Genomic DNA, 27,462 nt, shown 5'->3' on the forward strand with positions numbered 1-27,462 from the left:
TCTTGTATTCTTTCAGCATTTGTTTTCATCAGTCAATGAAAATATCTTTATTAGCATTTCTTTTTACATAGATTTGGTTTGATGTGATCATGTGGCTTGATTTTAATTATTTTTTTAAAGTTCAATTTTATTCTATTTTAATATGACTCTCCAGTGTGAGTAACTCTCATGTACTTGACGATGTTCCAGCAGGAATAACAGTCTCTGTGTGTGGTGGTAGTTGGTTGAAACTTATTTAATGTTCTCTTTAACTAATCTCATAGTATTTAGGGTAGCAATTCATTATGAAGTGACTCATACTTTGACTCACCTCCCTCATTTATTTACTTGGAGGTTAACTTATAACCTGGAGTACTGTTATACTTAAATTTGTACTTATAATTGCAACATAATGTTGTGTGGGCTTGTTTTGAATAGTTTTATATAATTAAGATACAAGCTTTATAACCCTGAATGTAATTATTTATTTTTGTAGGTAGCACACAAATATTGGGAAACATGCCATTATGAAAAATGATCTTTTTTAATACAGTAAACTGGTTTATTTAGCACATAATATTGTGTGATTTGTGCACGGCACAGCCACTTTCAACAAAATACAGCTGCTAAAGAACTCTGTCCCTTGTTTAAAGAGGCTTTAACTAGGATACTGTTGTCTTATAAAAGTAAATGAATCAAGAACTTGTGAGCAGAGTACAGATTGTGTTTGAAAGACGCCAACAAAGAGAATTGTATTTTCACAGAGTTGTGATTCAACCCAACCTCCTGCAAACAGGAAGTCATTTGCTTCCCTGTCTCATACTCACAGTCCATTAAACTCCAGTGTTTTTCACACTTTGACTTTTAAAATATTTATGCAGAGCGCCAAGAGCAGTGAACAATATTAACAGAAGGCTAATGATGAATGAGAAATTTTGATAGCTTTGATGACTGTGTGCGCACGCAGACACACAAATCACTTTTCAAGCTATAAAAAGGAGGACAGTCCAATGAAAAGCAAAATGCCATGTTCACGTATGACAACCAAGACTAATAATAATTTGTTTTCTTTACATAACAATTTTTAATGTAATCTTTAAGTCTTCAAAGTGTGCATTATTTTAAATGCAGTGTGGTGTTCATGATGAATACCTTTGAAAATGGAGTTCTTTTTAAAGCTTTTAATAATTTATAAGAACTTGATTAAACCTTCAGAAAATATAGACATAAAGCAAAAAAAAGACCAACTTGCTGAATTTTCTTTAAACCAATAAAATTGATTTGTTTCTCAAAGTGGTATGTCTGTAGGTAACAATTTAGTTTTGAATCAGTTCCTTTGAATAAATCAGAGACCTTTTGAATGCAATGTTTGAAAGATGCAAAAATAACAATGTGCTCTTTTATTGCTGACTGTATAATCATTAACCTTTTAAATTATTTTTCTCTTTTTGGTTCTTGTAGGATCCCAGAACAAAGCACAAGTTCAAGATCCACACCTACGGAAGCCCGACGTTCTGCGATCACTGTGGCTCTCTGCTCTACGGTCTCATTCACCAGGGCATGAAGTGTGACTGTGAGTAATAGTTATAATCTATAAAATGGTTGTTGTTGATTTTAAATTGCATGGCATCCAGTAACTCTGTGCATATATATATATATATATAGTTATTTTGTCGAGTAATGTTTCACAGAGTAGGACGTGGTTTAAGTGGCTTTTAAAGGTTTAAATCAAATGAGGTTAAAACTGACAAGGAGAAAGATAAAAGATGAAAATTAATCATTTACTTTTCTGTCATGCGGGTTAACTAAGTATATTATGTATTCAAAAGTCCTGATTGAAGTGAATTTACATTGAGATTTTTCTTTTAAAGAGACACTTTATCATCAGTAGTTGTCTCCTACAAATGCATTCTTTGGCAAAAGCAGACAAATGAATCATCCATTTTCTTGATAATCATGTTGACTTAATAAGAAACTTGGTTCTTTACTCTTAAGCTACATGCGAAATTCACACATTTCTGCTTGTTGGTTTCCTCTGATTTTATTGAAAAAATTTGAACAAAAGGGATGACTCCCATCTCTGTGCTTTGATTCTGAGTTTTGACCCTTAAAAGTGTCTTGATGCTTGAAATTGACTGCTGCAAAGATTCTGTGGGAAACTAAAATTTCTAAATATTATTATGTCTTCACACAAAAAAGGACTTTACTGTCATTAATTAAAGGTAGATACAAACTCAGAAACTGACAGCAAAGCGTAGTGTGAGAACTGTCTTTTTTGTGGCAATTGTGAATAAACACCAGCAAGACATGCTGCCACATATTTAAAAGGCAAATTACAGTTTTTAAATGTGCAACTTACTTTAAATCAAGTTCACTTACAATCCACCTTTTGAATTATTATTTATAGCAAGACAAAAGCAAAGCAACACTTAAATACATGTGTACTGTTTATAAGAATTTATCTTGTAAAATTCAAACAGCACAAAACTGGCACAGACGAAAACCAATAAAGGATCAGGAAATACAGCTGCATGTGTAAACAAAAAAACATTTACAAGATAATACTGATACCCTGCATGGTTTGGAGATGGTGACACCAACAAAAAAAAACAGAAGATGAAGCCAGAGGTGGCACAGATGAAGATATTAGGACTTTCATTGGGAGTGGACATGTTCATGGGAGGAATAGTGCCTTTACTGTTGAATATGAGGCTGACAGGGAGGAGGGAAAGGGGGAAAACCACAGAGAAGGTTTATGAATGTAATGAAGGAGGATATGCAGATGGCTGGTGTGACAGAGGAGGCTGGATAGAGTTAGATGGAGGCAGATGGTCCACTGTGGCAAACTCTGAAAGAAGCAGGTGAAATACCAGATTGGTATTGGCTAAAAATCTTTTTTTTATTTATCTAATGGTTTTGGTGCAAACTTACTGATATGATACACACTGGGTATACTGAAAAGTCATACATTAATAGAATATAAATAAACCAGAGAATGTACAACTCTATATATTGCAACAATGACAGCTTTAAGAAAAGCAACAAAAAGATCACTGAATTTCAATCTAAACTTATTTTTTCAATAATATCGTTCTGTTAAAGAAAACACTAATAACTTTTTTAGTTCCAAAAAAAGAAAAAATTGTGGACACCTTTCAAATTTAATAATATAACTTCTAGGTCATTACTTTGCCCATAAGAGTGGATCAGATATGATTTTAAACCATCATTAAATCTAAAATTATTCAATAGATTATTAGCACCTCAGTTAAAACCACTCTGAATTTGTACTATAGTATTTTTACACATTAGCAAGCTACAGGATTGCTTATAGGCAGGACAAGGACTACAATGTTCTAATGAAGATGGAGGATGCAGCAGAGCCATTTTTCCTTGTTTTTCACCCACTGACCTGGTGACAAGATGATGTAACCATTCGTAACCGTTCTCAATCCATGACAAGGTGGCTCAGCTGGCTGATAGACGCAACATGTATGCACATCATCGCGGAGATGAATCTGGGTCATAACCTTGTTATCTGTTCTCTCACACAGCTTTCAGAAAAAAACAATCCTTTTTTTTTTCTATTGTGCCAAATGTGAAACAAGATTAAAATATGTCAGTAGAATTAGGTACAGTAAATCTAGAAAAATTTTTTAAAGCAGCTTAAAGTGTTGAAAGGTCACATGCTTGCTTGCTTTTTAAAGACGGTGGAGGTCTGCTTGCAAACTTTACACAGTCAAACCAGCTTCGTTCCACTTGATCTTTATTAAGAAGTTTTCAGCGATCATAATAAACGTGTCATTTAAAAATGCGTTCCTTCTGTTTTGTTTGATTTGAATTAAATGCTTATAACCCCCTCTGATGTTGACACGTTTGTCTTCTCTGTGCTCCACCAGCCTGCGATATGAATGTTCATAATCAGTGTGTTATGAACGTGCCGAGCCTCTGTGGAACTGATTACACTGAAAGGAGGGGGCGACTTTACCTCAAGTGTGAGGTCAACGGGGATAAGCTGGAAGTCACAGGTAGGACTTATGACCCTCCCTTCAATGAAATTAATAAGTTTAAATGCCAAATGTAAATCATTCCTTGTGTTTCTGCATGTGTGGTGTGTATGTGTGACTTCCCTTAGACCACAGGTGTCAAACTCCATTCTTTGGGGGCCGCTTCCTGCATGTTTTAGATTTGTTCTTGCTTTAAAACACCTGGTTTTAAATGGATGACTTGTTGCCGTGCTCCTGGAGAACTTGATGATTTGGTGAGGAGGAAATTAAACCATTTGAATCAGGTGTGTTGGAGCAGAAAAACCTAAAACCTCCAGGACAGCGGCCCTCGAGGCCTGCAGTTTGACACCCCTGCCTTAGACTGAGATAGGTGTATAGATCATACAAGACTCTGTTCCTGTTTTATTTGTGCTCCTGGATCAATTTAAACACTTTTGCTCTTTTTGTCACAAGTACTTGATTGTTTAATCTCACACAGGCATTACCTATCCATCCTATGCTTCCAGCAACTTGAAGTTTCCTTATCATTACCCTTCTGCCTCAACTCCTGCTGATTGTAATGAAGTGAATCGAGCTCCTGGCAGCACAGCCTTTGTAGTTTTCAGCTATCAGTATGCAGCACCCATATCCCCGTTGTGCACAAATCGATTGGGCTTCTCTTGTTAAACATTTTGTTGTAAGACGCAATTCATTTAAAAGGCAATCTGAAAGTAAAAATGTATCCCAGCAGATGTGTGTTTACATGTGTGGACCTTGTTGTTGTTGTTTTTTTTACTGATTTTAAACAGTTGCATCTTGCCTTGTGTTGGATGGAGTTTCAAACTGAGTGCCTAAAAGAATTATTTATTTCCTGTCATAATAACTCGAATTCAGGATCTGTGCCCGTCTGCTTGAAAGACGGGTCATGTCTTTACATCCATTTGTCTATATTGTTTGTTAGAATGCCATTCTGTTAGATTATAGTATCTGTCCCTGTCATTTCAATTACAGATGTGTGGGGTTTCAAAGAAACACCTGCAGAGCTCATTAAAGGCTGTAATGAGATGTTATTAATAGCATTTTTAATCCAACGTAATGAATAGAGATGGATGATTTCGCAGACTGAGAATGTCTCTGCAAATCTTCTTGCAGCTGTTTGTTAGCTTTGTGTTTGATAGTCAAAAAAGAAAAAAATATATATACAATTAGGATTTTTTTTTTTTGTGACGCAATGTTCTATCTGTACAACCCAAAATTAAAGTCAGAGAAATGTCACCTGAAAATTGTGAAGCAATAGAGTAGTTTTTTCACCTTATGATTTTTCCAACCTTTCACATTTCATTCATTTTTTATACTCTAATGCATTTATTATGATGAGACATTTGAGACGTGTTTAGTTTCAAAATTCTAAAAGATGCACACAACCACAGCAGGTGGATGGGTTTTGGTTTCCAAATCAAAACTGATTTCTTGTAATTGTTGATTTTTGCAGGCAGTGTTGATGAATCCATTCAGAGCATAAAATGGTTGACCAGCTGCTGGGGTTAATCTTTGATGAATTCAAACATAATCTGTTAAATGTATTTGTTTCAAGTCAAGCGCAGCTGAAGAAATGAAACCTGTCAGTTAGTTACCATTTCAAGTGCAGGTTCTTCAGTTTTGGATATTTATTTCGAAGACGCAAGAGTTTCTGTCCTCTGACATGGTTGCTGCAGAGTTATATTTGTATTTTTTGTAAAGGGAGACATTTTGCTTTATTTCGAGGGAAGCTATAACTCTCCCACCACCACCACTCCAGCTGTAATGATTGTGAATTAGCACATTTGCTTGAATAATAGTGACGGCGGACAGCTGACAGCACACACTCATAATCTTTCTTTTTGCTGGCAGACAGAGGTCAGTGCATCACAGGACTTATTCACTTATCAAATTATCACTTGAAGACACAGGGTGAATGGTGGACCATTGTAGCCAACACTGTACACATTTTAGGAAATAATTCATTGTGTAAAAAGAAAAGGACTTGCACTGCTGTGTAAATCATGGCGTTCCGTCTTATCGCATGTTTGTTACTCATACTGGTAATTAGTTTCTCTGTTTAAACCCACACTGATGTTGTGTTCAGTGTGATAAATTGCCATTTATCACACAGCTAAAAATAACGGGAAAAATAATTGGAGAGGATCATGAAAAGATCAGATGTCATGCATGATCATGAAAAATGTCTGGTCCTCTCACCTTGGGAAAGATTGCTTTTCTTTGGCACTTTATTACAGTCTGTCTCACAAACGCACCAACATAAATTAGTTTTATGTTACACATGGGATCAGTCTAGTTGTTGTAAGTGATGTATCCTTTTTAGTCATGTGTTTTGCCACCAATCTGTTAAAACCACCAAAAGTTGAAATGTATGACTTTGATCGTTTGGTAACGCTGCAACATTCTGCAGACAACACGCAGACCCACGTACGCAGTACTTTGACATCATTCTACACGTGTACAGAAACATTATGGCAGAACAAGCAAACCCTGCTGTGGTATAGACCTTCCCTGAAGACACCTGCATCCTTCAGTGAGGTTCATCTGCAAAAATCAGCATGAAAACTTCTCAAACCAAATGTTAAGGGGTTGACTTACTTGGCCTCTTAAGTTAAATCCAGTAACATGCACCATAAAAATACTAATGCCCTGACAGTTTAGTGCAAAGCGAATCCAATTATCTATACAGGTGGTTTCAATATTGTACCTTATTGATGTATATTATTATAGTCTCCTTGAGATTAAACAGGTAAATTATTAATATAGGATAAAACTAAACGCAAGTGTGAAATAAATCATGAGGGACTTCTAGGCATTTGAGAATTCAATATTAGCTTTTTCATGCTCATTCGGGTGCTTGTTGTATTTTCATTGTTGACAAATTCCTCTCCTCCTACAAACAATCTATCCCATCTGGTTTCTGGAGTCAACAGCTAATATGATCCTTCTGGGTTTTTTTGGCTGCATCTTTCTCAACATCATTCCAGACTAATATGTTCCTTTCAGTGGTTTTGCTTACATGTGAATTTTTTCATGCAGCTGTTGACACAACTACCAGCTTATTATAGTACAGGTTTTAAGGTTTACATATTTTCACACATATTTATATATATATATATACCTATATGTGTGCATAGGTTAGGGGAAGCCCTTTTATCCTCTACACAGTATTTAAAAGCTGCTGACTCTGGAATCTGTGGTACACAGTATACTACATATCAGATGTGGATTCATCACACACACAGTTAGTTTCCTGTGTTTTCTGTCTTATGTCTGTGTAGGTGTATTTGTGTAGAACTGCTGTAGAAGCCCGCAGCCCACTCAAGCCAGATTGCATTTCAGATTACATTACCTGCTGTGGATGTCTTGCACACAGCCTACTGACAGAGCTGTGCTGCACAGGAATGCAGAGTTGCAAGAAGGTGTGGTGGATGACAGGAGATTAGTAAAGTTCACAGAACATCCAGATGTTTTTTTTCTCAAAATACAACTGTAATCAGTTTATTAGGATGTGAATGCATTCCCTGCGTAAGTCTGTACATATACTGTAGATGCTAAAGTAGCTGATAACTATTAATAAATACATGCTAACTTTAAGTTGGCTATTTGTGTGTGTGTCTATTTGTGTATTTATGGTTTGCTATTGTTGGACATCACTTTTGGCTGAGACAGACTCAGTATTCAGTCTCATGAACCAGCTGAGAGTTCAGACAAAACAAGAGAGACCAACAAGTAATTATGGATTAAAAATAACTTAAGTAAGCAAACATAGCTGAACTGAATTGACTTTAAATTATGAATATCATTAAGTCACAAACCAGGTGAAGGGGTTGTCATATTGGTAGGCAATTACACTTTCCAATGTTAAACAAGTATAAAATACCTTGATGTGTTTATGAATAACACAGAGTTTTTAGATATCAGCAGTTAAAACAAAAGTGAAGCTGTTGCACTGTATGTGTCATAAGGTACTTGTTTTAAAAACGAACTACAGTGTTGTGAAAAGATATTTGCCCCTTTTCTGATTTATTCTGTTTTTGTTATTTTTGTCACACTTGCATGTTTCAGGTCATCAAAAAAATGTGAACAAAGACAGCAAATGATGATTTCATTTAAACCAATCTGTCCCTAGGTGAAAAAGTAATTGACTGCCTTCTTAAATCATAAATTAACTGTGATTAACTCCTTTTTTTTTTTTTTTTTAAACTGAGTTCAGTTTTAACAGCCACACCAAGACCAGATTACTGTCAGACTTGTCAAATCATGAATTCACTTAAACAGAGCCATTATCCACAAATGAAGAGAACATGAAACAGTGGTGAACCCCAGGAATGGGCGGCTGCCCAAAATTACTCTAAGGGAGTATCAACGACTCATCCAAGAAGTCTCAAAAGAACGCAGAACAACATCTAAAACTCTGCAGGCCTCACTTGTCTCATTTACGGTCAGAGTTCATGATTAAACAATAAGAAAGAGATGAAAGGCTAAAATGGCCTCCATGGGAGAGTCCAAAATCACTGCTGACCATAAACAGCACAAAGGCCTGTCTTATATTTGCCACAAAAATTTGTGATGATCCTCAAGACTTTTGGCAAAATATTCTGTGGAATATTCAACATATTCTATGAAAAGTGTAACTTTTTAGAAAGTGTTCATTCTGTTACATCTGGCATGAAACTAATACTGCATTTAAGAAAAAGAACATCATACCAACAATCAGCAGACATGAGGGTAGTGATGTGATGGTCTGGCGCTGTTTTGCTGCTTCAGGACCGAGATGACTTGTCGTAATTTATAAAACCATGAACTCTGCTTTCTACCAGAACACCCTAAAGAAATGCCGGGCCATCCGTTAGTGACTTTAAGCTCAAGCCCATGTGTTCTGCAGCAGGCCGATGATCTGAAGCTCAATAAAATTCCCCCACAGCCATGTGAAAGACTCATAGCTATATATTACAAATGCTTGACTGCAGTTGTTGCCACTAAGGGTGGCACGACCAGTTATTAAGTTTGGAAGGCAATTATTTTTACCACATAGGGTCAGGTTGGTTTAGATAGTGTTTTCTTTTCTTAATATATTAAATCGTCATAATTTAAAAACTGCAGGTTGTATTTACTCAGTTTATCTTTGTCTGATAAGAACATTTGTTTGATGATCTGAAACATAAGTGTAAAAAAGCAGAAATCTAAAAAGGGGTGAATACTTTTTTCACACTACTGAAATTGAGCGATCAATGCTTATTTCATTTGACTTTTAAAATAGTTTTCTTTTTACTAGATTTTAACGAGGCTTAAGAAAAAAAAAGCTGGCACAGATTTGTTCTTTGAAGGTGTTTAGTTTTGTTGTAGGTGTTTACTGGCTGATGCTCGCACATGTACACACAGTCTCTCATCAAAATCCTCGATTCAGATGAGTTCAGCTGAAGCACATTTGGGCAGTCACAAACAGATACTCCAAAAAGAGCTCTTCCTGCTTCATTGGCAACCAGATTTTATTTCTCTCGTTTGTTTCGAGCGCCAAAGCTTTCCCTAGAATCAGTATTTTAGATAGAAATTCTCTAAAAGATTTTGCTTGATGGTGGACTTGAAATGTGGAGCCTGAGTGATGTAACATGGTGCTAAAGAGTGGAGAGGAAGCCGGATTTCCCAAGCGAGTGTAAAGTGATAACGAGGAGAAACACACAATCGAGCACTCGGTGGTCACACACTCAGCGCTAAGTGAAGAGGGACTCCAGTTTCAAATGTTTAGCAGGAAGTGACATGGATGCCAGAAGAAGCAGCTGGTCCTTAAACCCATACATGAACTCCAAGCAGGCGAACAGAGACAGACAAACAGACTTTTTGGCAGTAGAAGCTGAAATAGCTAAATCATATAATGAATTACTTAGAATTAATGAGTGATATTGGTGCAGGTTGTGTTTTATTTAGTTCGGTGAAATGTAATTTAGGAGGACAACACAAGTTCTGTTTTTTATGGAGAAGAGGCCATAACTAAGCCTGTTTTCTGCTGTTTACATTGTATACCTCCACACAGATGTCTTCTCTGTCTGTGGATGTTCAGGAACACTACCACTCATTTATTTGGAGCAAGCATCCAGAGGATGGACATTCACTTGGGAGAGTGCATTCTTTCTCCTTAGTTTCTCATTTATTTTCCACGCTGTGTGAATATACGAGGACATGTGCGTAAATCCCCTGCTGCTGGCTGTTCCTTTGGGACGATGTGAGAGACAGTGGTAATAATTACATTTTCGTTTTAATCCCTCGTTGACTCACCCAGTTCTGCAAGGGAGGAAAAAAAAAAACATTTGCAAGCCCACTTAGATTTTACTCTTATTTATTCAAATGAAACTTGCATTAACCACTGTGTTAGACATGTGCTTCTATGTCTAAATGTGCCTCTGATTTTTGTTTTTCAAATTTCTAATATGTGTTTTGTTTTACACAGATCCTCGTCTCATTTTAGCTACTGTGTTTCAATAACTTGCCTTTTTTTAAGGAAATACGAGTCCAAAATTTATTGTTAAGTGTTGACTTTGCTGTCTAGGCAAATATGGACTGGCAATCTGTCCGGTGTCCCCCACCTTTTTCTGATTGCTGCCCTGTAACCCTCAACAGAAGGAATTAGGAACACATAATGGATGGGATATTTACATATTTATCAGTCACCAGAAAACATTTTTAAATATTAAGAACAACAAGGGTTGTTTCATACTGACAGATTTTAGTTTAAAGTTGAACTCATAAACAGTGTTTGCAAATGAGGTGAGAAGGCAAATGAAGTTTTCAAACTAGCAGGATGTAAATAGTTGCTTTGTGATTAACTCAGTCACTCAAAGTGATTTAACAGAAATGATACAGTTACTTTCTGAGTCAAAGGATGCTTTGCTGGCAGGCAGAGCTGGAGGGCTTGGATCAAAGCTTCATGTTGGGTTTGAATCTGGTCTGCGGGTTTCCAAATGTTGATCACTATCCAACGATCTGATGGCTGCTGCATCCACTCTGCAGCCTTTCTCTACAGGCTTTTCCATTTCTCTGTAGTGTCTGATTCAATTTGCAGTGAATCCAAATGTCACTTGCCAGGAAAAAAAATGTACTTAAAAATCCAGTTATTACATTTCTCCAATGAGTCAGAGTAACAAAAGTAGAAACTGACAGCTCATGTGCCCATACTGTGCCTTCTATTTTAAGATTTTGTAATTAGCTGTCTATTTCTATGAAAACATTTTAAATTTGCAGAGATTTAGTAGCACAAAGACAGTTTTTTAAATGTAGCTCACATATGAAATACATTACAGAAGACTGTAGACATTTTCATTCAACTTCCTGTAGGCTGATAAATAAAGGAAAAATCTGCAGGTAATTGTTTTTTCAGAGGATTCAGAGGAAGTGTGGGCTTTCAGAGGTGAGGGATAGTAGTTTGTGGTTTAAGGTTTGCTGGTTTTGTTTACACAAGGAGGTGAAGGACAAACATGGCTGGGGTCATCAATGAGGGAGTGTCAGGTAAAAACAAGCCTTCTGTGTCTGTAAATATTTCCACAAATTAAACAGTCTTCAAAGAATGTGTCAAATGTCATTATTGAATTTGGACCTTATTTCCAGAGTGACCTTTAACATACCACATAAAATACAAAACAATAATATATGAAGCCCTACATATTTTTGATATTTAGGTACTGCAACTGCATTTTCCTGAACAAGTTTTGTTGCCAGAACAGCAGCAAATGCTTTTTAAACTCATTAAAACTTGTGTGAAAATAACAGCATATACTCTATTTGAACATCAATCCTATTAAAGTGGGACATTTCAAGGAACAAAGTGGTAGTTAAGGCTATCTGGTGTGGCTTTTTTTCTATTATGCTAACACATAAACACACAAACAGACTCTCCTTTCTGCAGAGTCTCCATGGAGTTCGGGGAACAGCTGAACTTTGTTGCTGTGGGACTTGTGCTGCCAGACTCCCAGAAGTCATGTCGTTGGTATTCCCACTGTGTTGTCCTGCCTCAGCTCCCTCCTCTCACATTGTTGTCAAGCAGTTTTATAAAACTTCAGTCTTTTATCTCCTCAGCCTTTGACTTCTGAATCTCTCTATATATATTAGCCATTTTGTATCCTTGCTTTTGTTTCCTTTAAAGACAGAAACAATAATGGACAGATAGGCCATCTTTTTTGTACGCCATAATTGATTTCTTGTTGCCATTTGAAGAAATGCAATCAGTAATGCTAAACTGGGCTAAAGGAGCTGGACTCATATTATTGCAGTAGATGATGTACCTGTCTCACTAAGGGTAGATTTAATTGCATTTTTACCATCAGCAGTCTAAAAGCTTTTGAAGTGATTTGGAGTAATTAGACACAAAAGAGCTCTGTGAAACTCAGCAGACATGATTGTCCTTGGTTTATTTCCAGATCCATTCAAAACTGCACACAGACTGTCAATGTTCTTGCCGCATGACACACAGCAGATAAAAATTGCGATAGCTCATAAGCATGCTTACACACACATACAACCTGTTTGATTTCCAGCAGAAAGTCAGATCTCTTATGTCTGAGCTTCATCAGAGAGTGCAGAGTCCCCCCTTCTGGTAACAACTGGAAGCACAATGTCCAATTGAATACACATCTTTTCATTAGTCAGTAAAACCAAAAATGTAAAAACTCACACATATATTCGTCCTACAGCATCTTTTTTATTATTTTCTACCATTACTTTTGTGTTGCTGAGCTTGTTTTACTTACTTTGAGCTGTTGCCAACACTGTTTAGGTCAGGTGGACACACCATTTTGCCCTGTTTTCAGCTAAAATAATTAACCAAAGTTTGATTTACTTATCATTTTGACAAATAAGAACATGGCTGATCACTGACTCAGTACTGCAAAACAGGCCACTGAACAATGCCCCTTTTATTCATAAATGTCATTTGGTTGCAGGGACCTTTGCATACATACAGCCAGATTCTCAAATATGCAAAACCTGACTTTTATCACCTGTGAATTAAAAAGAAAAACTGGAGTTTTTGCTGCAGAAGTTAAGTTTATAAGTGCAGCAGTGGTTATATAGACCATCACTTAATTTTAATGTATGTATCAGTTTGCAGATTGCAGACATAAATCTCATGCAGGCTGAATACTGTCTGCATAAAATGTAACTGGACTCCAATGAGAGATGCCTATGGGACTTGAAGAATGATTTAAAACCTCTTTTGAAATGTTTGTTCGAAAACTGATACCATCATAGCAACAGAGCTGACAATAAAAATGATGCTTTTGGTTCACAGCTTACTATATGAACACCCATTTTTTCTGAGCTACACCAGACATCCAATTGATCATTTTTTTGTAGCTTAGACTTTTTTTATTTCCTTCATTTATATTTCACAAAATCTGGTGAAATACAAACAAATAGATCTGCAGATAAAGAGAACAATGTTTTGTTTCCTTTTCTGTAAAGTGCTTACCAACACAGCATGCAGGCACAAACTCAGCACTGGATTTCTGAGAAAGCAGAGGGCTGCTAGTTTAGGATCGCTCAATATCTTCCCACACTTCCTCACATTTCTTAAGCAGGCCTCTTACATCGAGTGCGCTCTTTGAACGCATGTGTGTGCAGTCTCCAGCAGCAGGTTCCTCCATCACTCCTCTAACTTCACACCTTGCTGTCATTGCTCAGCACACAAATCCTCCAGCACAGGTGCTGAGGATAAAGGCAAACAACAGCAGGATATTTACTCTTGGCTTTTCAGCGAACATCCATTTGATTCTACTGATGCAACAAACTGAGAGATTTTTTTTTCTTTTTGTGGAGGTTTTAACCATCGGGTGAAAATGTGTTTGCTGCTGCCGTAGCTTCCCTAAAGAAACTTGTTCAGGAGTGTTATTTTTATGTCTCATTTGAGGCTCAGTCAGACAAGCATTCCTGCTGCCTCTGTGGGTAGCCTAGGTCTATTGTGTGTCGATAAACATGGTGTGTGTGTCTGTGTACATATATACACTTGACTGTATGCAGAGGTGTGTGTGTGTGTGTGTGTGTGTGTGCAGGTCTGGCAGCGCTCCAAATCTCAGGGCTAATGGAGTGCTAATGTCCCTGGTGTGCCCTTGTTTACTTAATAGCAACATATGGGAGGACAAGAAGAGAGCCTTCGCCTACTTAAGCATGACACGGCTTGTATTTCTGACTCACTGGTCTCATAACGCTTCCTGCATTTTTTTTTTTCAGAAATAATCCTCATATGCTGAGTATTACAGTTTGAACGTGAACCCCTGCACTTTATTCTGTTGATGAAATCATTCATTTTCTTCATCCAAAGCTTTTTGTTTTCTTGAAATAAAGCCAAATGTGAAACAGAATAGCTGTGGAACTGCCTTTTATTATCATCGTATTTCTGCTAAACTTACTCAACTCTGCTTTGTGCTGTTGCCTTCACTTTCTGACGCCACGTTGATCTTTTTCTAATTCTTATTGTTTCTCAGTTGGTGAAGGCAAAAACCTCATACCCATGGACCCCAACGGCCTGTCTGATCCGTACGTCAAACTGAAGCTCATACCAGATCCTAAAAATGAGACCAAGCAGAAGACCAAAACAATCCGCTCCAGCCTCAACCCCAAATGGAACGAGACCTTTACATTGTGAGTGTGCAGCATTATCAAAATGCTCTTGAAAGTAAAGACAATATTAATTTGATATCATAATTAGTTTTTAAAGCTGCTTTACACTCTAATTTATTGCTTAAAAAGTCACACTTTGCATTAGTAGTTTAGCTTATTTGGTAGATTACACACTTTTGTTAATGATAATTACCATATTTTGCTGTGCAGCAAGCTGAAACCTTCAGACAAAGACCGCAGGCTGTCCATAGAGGTGTGGGACTGGGACCGGACCACCAGGAACGACTTCATGGGGGCCCTTTCCTTTGGAGTGTCGGAGCTCATGAAGTCTCCAGTCTTTGGCTGGTAATGCTTAATTTCTGAAACATCAAATCCTGCAAAGTTTGAAGACCTGAAGCTGTAAAACTTCTTCATTAAAGAAACACCCTTCGATTTTGTTTTACAGAAATGTCTCTCAGAAAGAAAACACTGTTAAATGACATTGTTTTTTTTTTATTCTATAAAGCAGTAAAAGTAAACTTGATCAATTATATATATATTTACTTTAACAAAAAACACAATACATACAAAATGGTTACGTTGGAGCTTTGTGTATAGGCCCTAATTGTCTTAAAATTGAAAAAATAATAATGTGAGATGTAGCAACTTTAAGGATTTGAGCCAAAAAAACACCTGGTGTTTTCTCTGTATTTATATCGGGGCAAAGAACTTTGGGTGAAGATCCATGGAGGAGTAGAGGTGCAGCAAAACAAAAGAAAAGGTTAACATTTTTTTTTTAAAATCTTCCTTTTTTGTCGTTTTTTTCAGGTACAAGTTGTTGTGCCAGGAAGAGGGGGAGTACTACAATGTTCCTATCTCAGTGGAGGATGATGGCAACGAGGAACTGAGGAAGAAATTGAAGGTGAGGGTTAACTACTACAACTAACTACTTGTTACTTCCTGTCTGTTGACTTGAATTAATAAGTTGTCATCAGTGTGTGTAATGTAAATGATTGTCAAGTTTTTTTCTTTTTAATCTATAAATGGCTCTTGATGTGGCTTTTCTCTTGGATACAATGCCAGATTTTTGTCTTCTATTTAAATTTTGATTTTTCATTTATATCTCTGTTGTCTGTAAAGTGTTTGACAAGTCATTATGCAAAGTGTTAATCTAAAGTGACGCCATCCTTATTTAGAGCAGATTTAGTTTTTAAACACCTTCACGGTTGATCCAGCCTCCCTGAGCTCAGAAGCATGTCCAACACAATTATCAGATTGTCACATGCTCTCCTGCGCAGCACAGCTGTTAAGTTAATAACCATGTGACAGCTGCAGCTTCGAAAGTCTCTTTGCAGCTTGTTGTCTTGTTGCACTCGGAGAAATTGTTTCTGCTGTGATCATTTTACACAGCAGAAACAAATTCAGGTCGTTCTCCAAGCTGGAGTCGGATAGATTCCAGCTTGGAGTACAGCAGCGCGTACCTTTCCAACCAGAAGCTGTTTGTTTAATCCACAAAGACACCTGATGGATTTTCAGTTAGATAATAGCTGACAAGCTGGACCCACTGTTTTCAACACAGTGATCACAGTTTAAATGATGACTGAATCGACACATTATGCAAAATAGGGCTTTTAGGAACAGTAACACAGTCTCTGAAATCTAAAATAAATTATACCTCATCCAGTTTGCATTGTTTGTCTTGCCCAGGTTGCTTTATTATTAAGCTTTTGTTTTTCCTGGTATAGATTACTATGATATAGCTTTAGAAAATGATTTTAGACTAAAGTTTTGTAGCTTGCCTATTAACTTTTAGAAAATGTAAATGTGTACTATATAGTGGGGGTGTAATGGTACGTGAATTCGTATCGTGATGGTTCCGTATAGATGTTTTGGACGGGTACAGTGAACTGACGTTGAATACATCAGTCACAGGTGAGCACCGCTTGTTTTAATTACCCACATCTTGCTAACAGCCACAACAGGAAAAGAAGCAGAGAAAGTTACCATATAAACACTTTAGGTCAAACAAAACATGGTTGGTTCAGAATAACAAGCAAACACCTGAATGATTAATTCAGATCAGCTGTGTGATTAAAAAGCTCTGTAGGGTTTGGGTTAGAACCACTGCAGCAGAGGGAGACAAGACATGCAGGTATGGAAGGCAGTTGGGTCATTTAAACAAGGCTTTGAAAAATACCATGGCAAGTCATTAATATATTCATTCAAAATCCCTAATATTTTTCACACTAGCACTCAGATAGCTGGAAATTTTGATTGTTTCACATTTTATTTATGTTGTATTTCCACACTGGGAGATGCTTTGTATTTTACATGATTTTTAGGTCAAGAGTTACATTTCTGGAGTTAATAAAACTTTCTGTTTGACACATGACCTTAGGGTTAGTCTTTACACACAGTAAGGTATTACTTTTTGTTTTATAGTAAATGTTACTAGTTAACAAATTCTACTTTATATATCTATTTATCTATTTGCTTCATTTTCTTGTACTTAATCTGTACTTACTGAACCATCATGGACACCCTGTTACTGTTACACCCCTTACTATACAGTGTGTGTGTGTCTGTATATATATATATACATACAGTGTGTGTATGTACGTATTAGTATTGATCACTATTTAAAAATATAACAAGAAAGTCATGCTCCTTGAAAACAAAAAAGGTGGATGTTTAAAACCTTTGCCTATAACTGTATATCCAGGCTATCCTGAGATAATATGAATGTTGTTTGTTTGTTTGTTTGTTCCGAAGGGGCTAACCTGATCTGTCATTTGTCTGTTGGCATGGTAACACCTCCAGAAGACCAATTGTTCAAGTTGATAAAGACAGATGCTGCTTTCAGTTTCAATCTTTGGTTTTAACAGCTGGTCTCTGCTCATATCAGCACACTTTTTCCTGCCCTGCACGTTCTGTTAGCGGACTCAAAATATATTTGCAGGAGGCATTTTTACGATTGATCTCATGTCTTGCCTTACACGTATCGACGTCAACATCAGTGCTGTTGAAACATCAGTTTCAGCACGAAGAACTGCCACTGCTTTTATATCTTACACAGGATTTTTAAAACAATCATCCCACCGCAGCAAGTGGGACAGATTTATATGACTTTCCTGTTTGTTTAGATGACACACAGTAATTTTTTGATTACTTTATGGCCTGGGGAAGCCGTCTTTCTTCTCAGTCCTCTTCATAAACCCCTTTGTGGTTTCTCCCTTTTTGTCCCCCTAGCTTCCTGCTCCCTCCTGTGTTCATGGTGAGACTTACAGAATCCTGTACGTCGTGTGTCACATGTTCATATTTAATGCAAGAGTTTCTCTCTTCCTTTCTTCACGTCTCGCCCTGCTCTCAGGACAGCCAAATTAACTTTAATCTAAAGGTAGCCCTCTGCCCTCTCCTTTCCTTCTCCTCTCATCTGCTCACACCGTCTCCCCATTATTTATCTGTCTTATATTTGTTGTGGTGAAACATACCTTCGTTCTGCATCACATCTTATCATTTCTGTGTGGCTCCACGCAACTAGAAATGGATTTACACAAAATAAGACTTAAGACTTAAAAGAAATAAATGAATATGTGGTTGCTTCTCTTTTTTTTTGTTGTGGTTCAGCTTTGATTTCACAGCTTCTATCAAAAGATTTTTACCTGTTCATATTTCTGCATGTTTTTGTACAACGTCTTGTCTGTGAATTCCACTTTGTGTCATGGTGCGTGCTTACATCATCATCCAAACTGATGTAAAGTTTTTGTCTTTCATCTTTACAACAGCTGATAAGGATTTAGCTAAAAAATGTGTGGGTTCTACCTACAAACATGTCACATCAACTTTCACACTAGAGTGGCACAAAAAGATTTCATAATGAAAGCATGTAGCTGAAATACCATTTATGACCACAAGGTGTCAGCAGTGAACTGACATAAACTTTGCTAAAACAGGGAACAAATTTCCTCAGTGGTTTTGTTTTTGTTTATTTTTTCATATATGAGAAAATAAGCTCCACGCTGATAAATTAATTACAGTGAAACATACCTATTTTATTCATTTTTTGCTATTTTGTAATCAACTTTGTAACTCATGACTTGTTAAGTCAGAATAAATGCCACAAAATAAAAACATACATAAGATCAGGTATCTTTTTCTTAGTTGTGTTACCCTTCAAATGTACTTTGCCACTCACAGTGTGGTGTCTTTGTAACAAATAAAATGACCAAATTCAATCTACTTTGCACTTAGAGCTTTTTCCTTGAAATCAATGGTTTCAAAGATGAGGCCCAAGAATTGGTCTGATGACATTAGCAGTACTTTGTTTATTTAATGCTTTTTCATTTGGCTCTTTATGATACAGTCTTCTGTTTCCCCTCATCTGTCAGCTTTACATATAAAACTTAGCTGTAGTGGCTTGCTCCAACACACACGTGTTCAATGTGAGTCAGTGTTTTGGGCTCCCTTCTCCCTGTGGTTTCAGGACCAAGCGGTTGTGGAAGACTCTGATCAGGTGCGTCTGACGGGAATAAAGTAAGGCGGCTGTGAGCTCGGCCTGGCCAGGCTCGTTTTGTTTTCAGCTTCAGCTCACAGGTTTGCTGTGATGGCGTGCGGCCTGCTCTGCTTTGTGTTTCTCTGCTGCTCATTCGGTTAATTGGAGCAGACTGTTGTTGATGCCATTAACCAAACTAAAGATGTCCAGCATTTGTTTTTACGAGTTAAATCAATATTTGACAGAACTGAACAACAAAAAGAGATGCTGAAATTTTTCCTGAGGGTGAAACTTGATGGATAAGATGTTTAATTAAGTAGTTTGCTGCAGAAAAACATTTTATTACGAGATTCATTATGTTGTTAGATATTAAAAGATCCCACACAATCAGTTGTCCTAAATAAAATGTTTTTATTACAAATCCATCAATTGATGGTTTTCACTTTAAGAATAGAAAACTGAGAGTGCTTACAATGTTTCAATTTCCCAGAAATGTTTGTGCATGAGACACTGTATGACAGTAAGATAGTTTTAGAGTCTGAAAGCTTCTTTGCGTTTGTAAATTTGACTAATGACGCCAGTCTTTAGTGTGATTTTCTTTGTTTATTTTGCCTTATGTTAAAATGAAACCTGAGATGGCAATGCTGGGTGCATTTTTTGTGCAGAAAGGCAGAAAGTTATAGGATTTGGGTTGTGTCTGCTTGTTGTTTGTCGTTCAGATTTTCACAAAGGTGTGTATTTGAAGCAAACTGCACCACCAAATATTTTTTTATCAAGCTTTTAAAGCGTCTGTTCTGCTGGGAGTTTGAGCATGATGTGGCATGAAGGAAATGTGCTTCTACTTTCTCAGGCCAACATTTAAAACTTTGTCTTCCCTGGACATTAACGCAGATGGACAGACCAAAGTGTGGTCAGAACTGAACACGTGAAAGAATGTTTAAGCCCTACTCCAGTGAAAAATCATCACCGTATTTGAAAGGCCTGGAATTTATTTACTTATTTATTTTAACCTGCATGCAAATAAATAATGTTATAAGAAAATTAGTAATTTTCTGGGGAGCTCTGGTTGTATAGCACATGTCAACACACCTAAAAAAGGACAAGGATCAGAATTTGATATTAAAACAGCTCATGATGAATTATATGTTAATTTGTTAATTTAATTTTAATGTTTTTTTGTTTGTTTGCCTTTATTGTCAAAACATTTACAAATATTTCTGGTTGGATATTGAACCATTTCTCATTTTTAAATTGCCTAATAGTATTTTCATGAAAACTTTGAACTGAACGATGAATCTGCAACTGTTAAAAAAATACCCTAAGCAAAATCTTTAACGCATTCAAACCTGAACTGGTATTTAGTAAGCCTAGCTTCCCATTATTCTGTTTTTATTAATAACTAAAAGTTTCTAATAGGATTGTAGAACTGTTACTGTTATTTAATTAATTATCTAAATAGATGTATTGATATTTAATGTATATTTATTTGTATTTTTCTGTATTATTACCATTATATGACAAGATGTCCATATAAATCTCCAACCTGAGGTGGTTTATTTTGTGTAATGTTAATGTTAACAATGGTAAATGAAATGTAAAATGTATATGTTTTCACACAGTTTAAATTATTCACTCGATTTATTAATGGTGTTTAAAAACATTGAATTACTTTGTAGCATTTTTTATTTTAACATGTTTCAATTATATATCATATTCAGTCCTCATATTTTGAAATTAAGATTTTTTTCAGTATTTATGTTGAGCTACACTACCATTTTTCTGCTTCAAAGAACATGCAGTGTTTTATTTATTTGACATTTTTGTTGTTGCTGATATATCTGTTCAATAAGACTGGATGATTATTACAAAGTATGATAATTTATTAGCTCCATCAGCTCCACAGTGGTGTCATTTCATTCCATCAATTTGAAAATGTGTATTGTGTCTGTGAATGATGAAAGAAGTAGTTTGAGTGAGTAAGTACATGTAAAAGGATCTAGAGATGTCAAAAGCAACCTTAATGATTAAATTTACACATAGTTGTTGATATGACAATGGAAAAAAAAGAAAAAAAAAATTGGCCATGAAGAAGTTTTTTTTCAAACTCTGTAGTTGTTTTATTATTTTCTGAAATATGAACTTCATTTTTTGTTCTCGAAAATGTTTATGTGTTAGACATTTTGTCTTTTGTGTCTCAATTGCAGGAAGCCATGCTAGGCCCGGGTAAGAAGGTGATCACAGAGACGGACAACGGCCACTCCAGAAACCTCCCGTCCAACAGCCTGGACCAGGTCAAACTCAGTGACTTCATCTTTCTGGCTGTGCTGGGAAAAGGCAGCTTTGGCAAGGTTGGAAAGCAGGAAATGGTTCAAAAATAATAATTAAAAACGATGGTATGCAGCATTCTTCCTGCTTCTCTGCGCTCTTTGGGTTCTTTAAAGGTCATGTTAGCTGAGATGAAGGCCACAGAAGAGCTTTACGCAATTAAAATCCTGAAGAAAGACGTGGTGATCCAGGACGATGATGTCGAATGCACGATGGTAGAGAAGAGAGTCCTGGCCCAAGAGGACAAGCCACCTTTCCTCACACAGCTCCACTCATGCTTCCAGACCGTGGTAGGTAAAATATGCCTCTGGATATTCATCTGAACACGTTTCTTCATGTCCGGTCGGGTCTCATTAGTTCAGAAAGGACCTTTTAGCCAAACAGCTTAGTCATAAACTGTTGCAGAGGGCAGTAGAGGACAAATATGACAGGTTCAATTAAACAAAAGCAAGAAGGAAAAAAACAACCTCCAGTTAACAGGCTGGATACGTGAGTGCATATGTTTGTACAGAACTGTAGGTCTGTATGCTCGTGCATTTTGTAACAAATATTTATTGTAGACTATCTAAGAAATTGCATTAAACAGACAATAAGATCAATTTATTAGTAGAGGAAGTAGTAATTTGTTCCTACATAGAAAAATAAATAAAAATCCTGCCTTTGAACAATGTGAGTAATATTAAACAATCAATCTTTATAGTGTAAAAACAATACCCTTCCAGCTATGGCAACAGCATGGATATTTTATCTTTTTAATGATTTCTCAGTTAGGTGCAAAAGAAATCAATAGTTTCCTTCCTCAGAACGCTTTATTCTGGATATTATTGACCACCGGTTGACACGGGGTTACAAACGAATCTCCACAAGTTTTTAGATTTCTCTGAGAAAAAGAGCCAAACTAAAGCAGCTGACTGAAGCCACAGCACCAGCAGGAAAGCAGGGAAAATTGGAAGAGAAGCAGCTTGACATCACTAAAAGCATATTCACACACACACGCACACAATTTTTCTCACAAATATTTGTAAAGCAAACAAAACTGTTACATTTTTCTGTGTTTATGGACATGGTGGAACATCTGGAAAAACATTGTGGTTTAGTTTTAAATTTTTTTTTACTGTAACTGGTGTTGTTTTGTAGGATATTTTCCACAGTCATTAGGCAGACTGGAGAAAACGGTGGTGAAAGTTAACAGCTTGAACCACAAGTTGCTTCACGTTTGCAGGGTCTCCTGTTTTTAACCTCTTTATTTATTCCTTATAATTCATTTTTAAAATTGAAGCAGTATTTTGTCTGATTTCTTGTAAAATAGTTTATTTTTTCAGAAACTCTTGTTCACAGGCTGATTTTTTTATGTGTAAATTGCTGAAAAACAAGTTACTCACTCAGTATTTTGGACTTGTTTTGTTGAAACAGCACAGAATCAGCATCCCTTACAATGAGGTCAAGACTGAAGCCTTTTGGTGCATCATTAGTGAGTGCAAAGGAAGCTAATTCTGGAGGTGCAAAGATGGAGCGTGGTGTACCTTCAGCTACAGGCACTGTTACTGCAGTGCAGCGAGGGTCAGAGCCTTCAAACGTCAAACTATCAGCAGCTTATCCATTAGAGATGACACTTTGTTTCAGGATCAGCCTGGTTGTCAGGATGGTTTCTGTTGCTGTGTACAATAGTTGCTTTGGTTTTGATTGTAAGGGACAATCAAAAATAACTAAACTGGGGTCAGGCCAAACTTGTCAGCAGCGTTTTAAAACAAAGGGAATATTTCCTGACAGCAGATGTGTTGTGTGTGTGCGCGTTTCTTTTTCCACAAACTGCTTTGGCTCTGGGCGATTTAGGTCACCTTGTCATTGAAAAAGTGACAGTAAAGATGCAGCAACACGGACTGGGAGGTCAGAGTAGGTGTTTAAACTGGACGGCATCCGATCACAAGGAAGTCTCTTTCAATTTGACAGTTTTTTTTAACTTGTTGCTGTTTCTTACATGAAATCACAGAGGAATAGTTTCTCTCACCTACCCTTAACAAATTTCCTCCTGTATGTTTCTCTGCATGACGACAGGACCGCCTGTATTTTGTCATGGAGTATGTGAACGGCGGAGACCTAATGTATCACATCCAACAAGTGGGCAAGTTCAAGGAACCTCAAGCAGTGTAAGAAAAATCAGTTTTTTATTGAGTGGCTATAGGATTGTACTGCAGGTCAAATACTCTTTTACAGCCAAAAACAGCAATCTGTTTCAGCTTGAACATATACAAATTTTTTCTGTTGTGTTAATTATATATTTTTTTTGTTTCATAAATTAGTAAATGTATTATTTTTATTGCAGATTCTATGCAGCAGAGGTCGCTGTTGGTCTCTTCTTCCTGCACAGTAAAGGAATCATTTATAGGTGTGTACTAATAATTTTACATGGTTTAAACTTAATTTTGACTCTTGTATTTATGAAAAAATAGACGAACATCCTCTCCTAGTTATTCATAACAATAAATTTGCACCAGGAAAAATAAAACATGATGCTGAAAGCGACAACAAAGAAGTACGTTTGAAAATTTATCAGTAAAGCAGGAAAAGTTTTTTTTTGTGTGTTTTCTGTTTTCTGTGTTTTAAGTCTGGAATCACAAAAACTGCTGAATAGAAAAAAGCAAAGTTCAAACCTGCAGAGGTATTGGAAGTAAATAAAAAATAAAGACGAGACGTCTAAAGCTTGTGAGAGATGCATAAGGAAAGGATCTGAACTAATGATAATGAATAAAATCACTGTCATAATTAAAGGAAAGCTTTACAAAGTTAAGTTTAATCCTAAATTATACTGCCTTTTTACATTTCATTTACCACTTCACAGACCTAATTTGCTTTAGGAATGTTTGTATAGATGTTTTGAAGAAAACAGATGTTCACAGTCTTCCTTTCCAAATACCTGTTTGTGTCCAGCAGAAGGCATATTAATTGTTGCTGTGTACAAACATCAGTTATGCATCTGGCTTCTGGTGTTATATCAGAACTTCTGTGAAGCAACTTGACTTTATTTGTAATAAAAAATGAAGCGAAAGCCAAGTATATGTGATTTACATTAGAACCAACTCTGTAATGTCTGTAAGACTGTTGATGTCCCTCGGTTTCCTCAGGGATCTGAAGTTGGACAACGTGATGTTGGACTCTGAAGGGCACATTAAGATTGCTGACTTTGGGATGTGTAAAGAGAACATGGAAGAAGGAGTATCCACACGAACATTCTGCGGCACTCCAGACTACATAGCTCCAGAGGTAAGTCGACAAATATCTGCATGAGTGTGTTCATATTCCATGTCTTGATGCATGAGGTCATTTCTGTCACTCTCATCTGAGTCTTGTCAGCCTTGTGCTCTAGATTGAGGTCACTGCCTCAGGAAAGATGGTCACACACACACATATACATTCACAAGTGTTGTCTTATGATCTAAACATATATGTAGTTTGTCTGCTGGAAAATTCAAACTTAACTCAAACGTACAAGATGGGGTCTGCGTTTCAGCTGCTGTTTGATCCATATGAACAAACATTTCTGCAATTCTTAGATATTTGTTTCATTTAAGACAAATTCACCTGCCTTTAAGATAAACCCTAGTACCATCTGTGGTCATGCCACCAGTCATCTTAACACAAATACATGCTTCGCATCCTGGTTCATTGGTAAGATCTTTTTAAAAGGTTACCCTGAGATATTTGTCACTTTGAATGTGAGCTACAGTTTACCTAACAGGCTGTTTAACATTGAAAAATAGGTGATAAATAGGTCTTATCCTGTTAGAAATCATTTGCAGCAGCTGCGGAGTGCAGTCAAATCCAAGTTGACTGACTGGTTAATCATAAATCAGGAAAAGGTCATTTTATTTCAATGTAATTTCCAACAACAAATACACAATTCATGTTCAAGTAGGTGTGTTTTACTATTCTTATCAAGATGAAAAGAGGGTTACTAAAAGGTTACGTGACTTACATGCTTGAAATAACTATGAAGAAAAGAGTGTTGCCGTCATCAAACTCTAGCTTTGTTAAATTTTCTATTTGCAATCTAATTGGCGGCACTTAAAATGAACTCCTCTGTCCTTATGAATAGCGATTAAAGTACTTTTTACATTTTACTAAACTTCCCAACTTTTCTGGTTTGTATTTAGCCTCTGTTATATGCTCAGTTATTAATTCTCTCTAAAAACCCCTCTCTGATAGATTGGGAGGTTAAATGCGCTCCCTGCATGCAGGGTGAGCATGCTGTGGCTGCTCAGAGTCCGACTAGTGCTAATGCACCAGCTGGGATAAAACAGCAGGAGGTTAGAAAGCCCAGTGTTTCCATAGCCCTGTGAGGCAATGTGTTCATTTTTTGTCCTTTACTGAACACGGTCTTCAAAGAGTCAAATAAGTGATATCATTACTTGCATCAGAACTATTTCAGTCAAAAACAGATTTCATCTGGAGATGCTGAATAAATCTTGCAAGGTAACTGCACACTCATTAAGTCAAAGATGATCTTAAGAGTGACCTTATAGATAATCAAAGATCAGTGTTCCTGCTTCATGACAGAAAAAGTTAAATATTGACTCACCAAACATGTTAAATACCTCTTTTGTGTGGTTCATTGTGCCATAAGCTCATCACCCACTTTACATCAATACTATAGTGAATAATGCACAAAGAAACAATCAGGTGAGCAGGTTGGGCAGACAGCTGATCGAATGAGTGCAGAGTGGAGAGAAGGAGCAGAAAGAAAGTTGGGGTCTGAATTGCACTGTGAGTAGTGAAACACCAAGTTTGGGGTCTTTAGATGATCTTCAGGTGTCAAATTAAATTTTAAAATAATTGTTAAAAGTATATTACTGCCATAATTGTTATTAGAAATAAAAGTTATTGAAAATGGGATAAAAACAAGAGTTATTATCATTTTTTGTATACTTAATGGTGACAGTCAGAAGTCTGCTATTGTGATTTTGTGGATTGCTTGCTTCTTGTCAAAGGTTTAAAAGTACCAACTGGTGTTTAAGAAAAATCATCAGGCACCAAATGGAGTGAAGAAGCTGACGATACAGTATAAGGCCTGATTGATGGGGAGATGGATTGCAGGTTTAGAGGAACATCACTGGGGAAGCCATCACCAACACACATATTTCTCAGACACACACAGATGCAGGAGAAAACCACCGACCATAACACAGATGTGTTTGATTGATTGTTGCATGCAGACAAGTGATGACTCAGTGGGTTAGAGATTATTTTAAACCTGTCCTCTTTTTCACAACTTTTACAGAAATGGTTACAATCTTTTTATGCTGAATTAAATTTTTTACGTAGATCAGTTTTGTGTATGTCCACTGGGACATACAGTAAAAACTAAAAAATAAAACATGTACAGACAGAAGCATCCTATCACAGCTGATAAACAAAAAATAATTAGTTTTTTTTGTCTCTTTTTTTATTCACAGTATTTCTGCTGTAATTTGAAATAATTTGCAATTTTGCACTTTTTTATGGTTCCGTTTATCCGTTTGTTTGTTTGTTTCCAGCTTTATTTTGTTTATTTTTCTTGTCAAAAAAAAAAAGTTTATCTGTAAGCTTGCATCTATGTGTTTTGGTTCTGTGGGAATTCTGACTTAAATTCTTTCATTTTCACGTGCCACTGAAAACAAGTTCCCCCTTATCCCTGTTTTTGGTGCCTCATCTCTTACTCTTCTCAAATGTAGAATCAAATGACATTAAAAAAATCTGATTTTATTTATTTATTTTTTAACTGACATTTTCTCTTTGGAATCAAAAATAAGTTTTTTTATTTATCTTTTTTTTCTTTAAAATAAGGACTATTTCAGCATCAGCTAAACAATTAAATTGCATCTGTTGAGATTTGTGTCTCTGGTCTATTTTAAAACTGTGTGAAAGTCTTATTTGGGGTTAAATTCTTTTCCCAATGACCCTTTATAGTTGATCATTTTAGGCATTTATGTTAAAACCAGCTGCTATTTAAATCACTTCTAAACCACAAGTGTGTTTTGAGTTTATAAATGCCTCTGTTTGTCATTCAGTAAGTGTTAG

General features: G+C 36.5%; 1 protein-coding gene across 2 annotated transcripts in view; it reads left to right on the plus strand.

The window, feature by feature from the left end:
- The window catches only part of prkcaa (protein kinase C, alpha, a), a 123,360-nt gene that overhangs the window by 66,379 nt on the left and 29,519 nt on the right, over positions 1 to 27,462 (plus strand). The window contains exons 4-14 of one of the 2 annotated variants that reach the window (XM_017435192.3): positions 1,441 to 1,552; positions 3,879 to 4,007; positions 14,477 to 14,633; positions 14,823 to 14,957; positions 15,420 to 15,513; positions 19,075 to 19,104; positions 21,288 to 21,431; positions 21,525 to 21,698; positions 23,464 to 23,555; positions 23,732 to 23,794; positions 24,531 to 24,669. In XM_017435192.3, coding sequence (XP_017290681.1) covers positions 1,441 to 1,552; positions 3,879 to 4,007; positions 14,477 to 14,633; positions 14,823 to 14,957; positions 15,420 to 15,513; positions 19,075 to 19,104; positions 21,288 to 21,431; positions 21,525 to 21,698; positions 23,464 to 23,555; positions 23,732 to 23,794; positions 24,531 to 24,669 — 1,269 coding nt within the window. The remainder of the gene's footprint in view (positions 1 to 1,440; positions 1,553 to 3,878; positions 4,008 to 14,476; positions 14,634 to 14,822; positions 14,958 to 15,419; positions 15,514 to 19,074; positions 19,105 to 21,287; positions 21,432 to 21,524; positions 21,699 to 23,463; positions 23,556 to 23,731; positions 23,795 to 24,530; positions 24,670 to 27,462) is intronic. The other variant, XM_017435193.3, reaches the window with a different exon arrangement.

This window comes from Kryptolebias marmoratus, linkage group LG3 (genome assembly GCF_001649575.2).
Source record: "Kryptolebias marmoratus isolate JLee-2015 linkage group LG3, ASM164957v2, whole genome shotgun sequence".
NCBI classification, from domain to species: domain Eukaryota; kingdom Metazoa; phylum Chordata; class Actinopteri; order Cyprinodontiformes; family Rivulidae; genus Kryptolebias; species Kryptolebias marmoratus.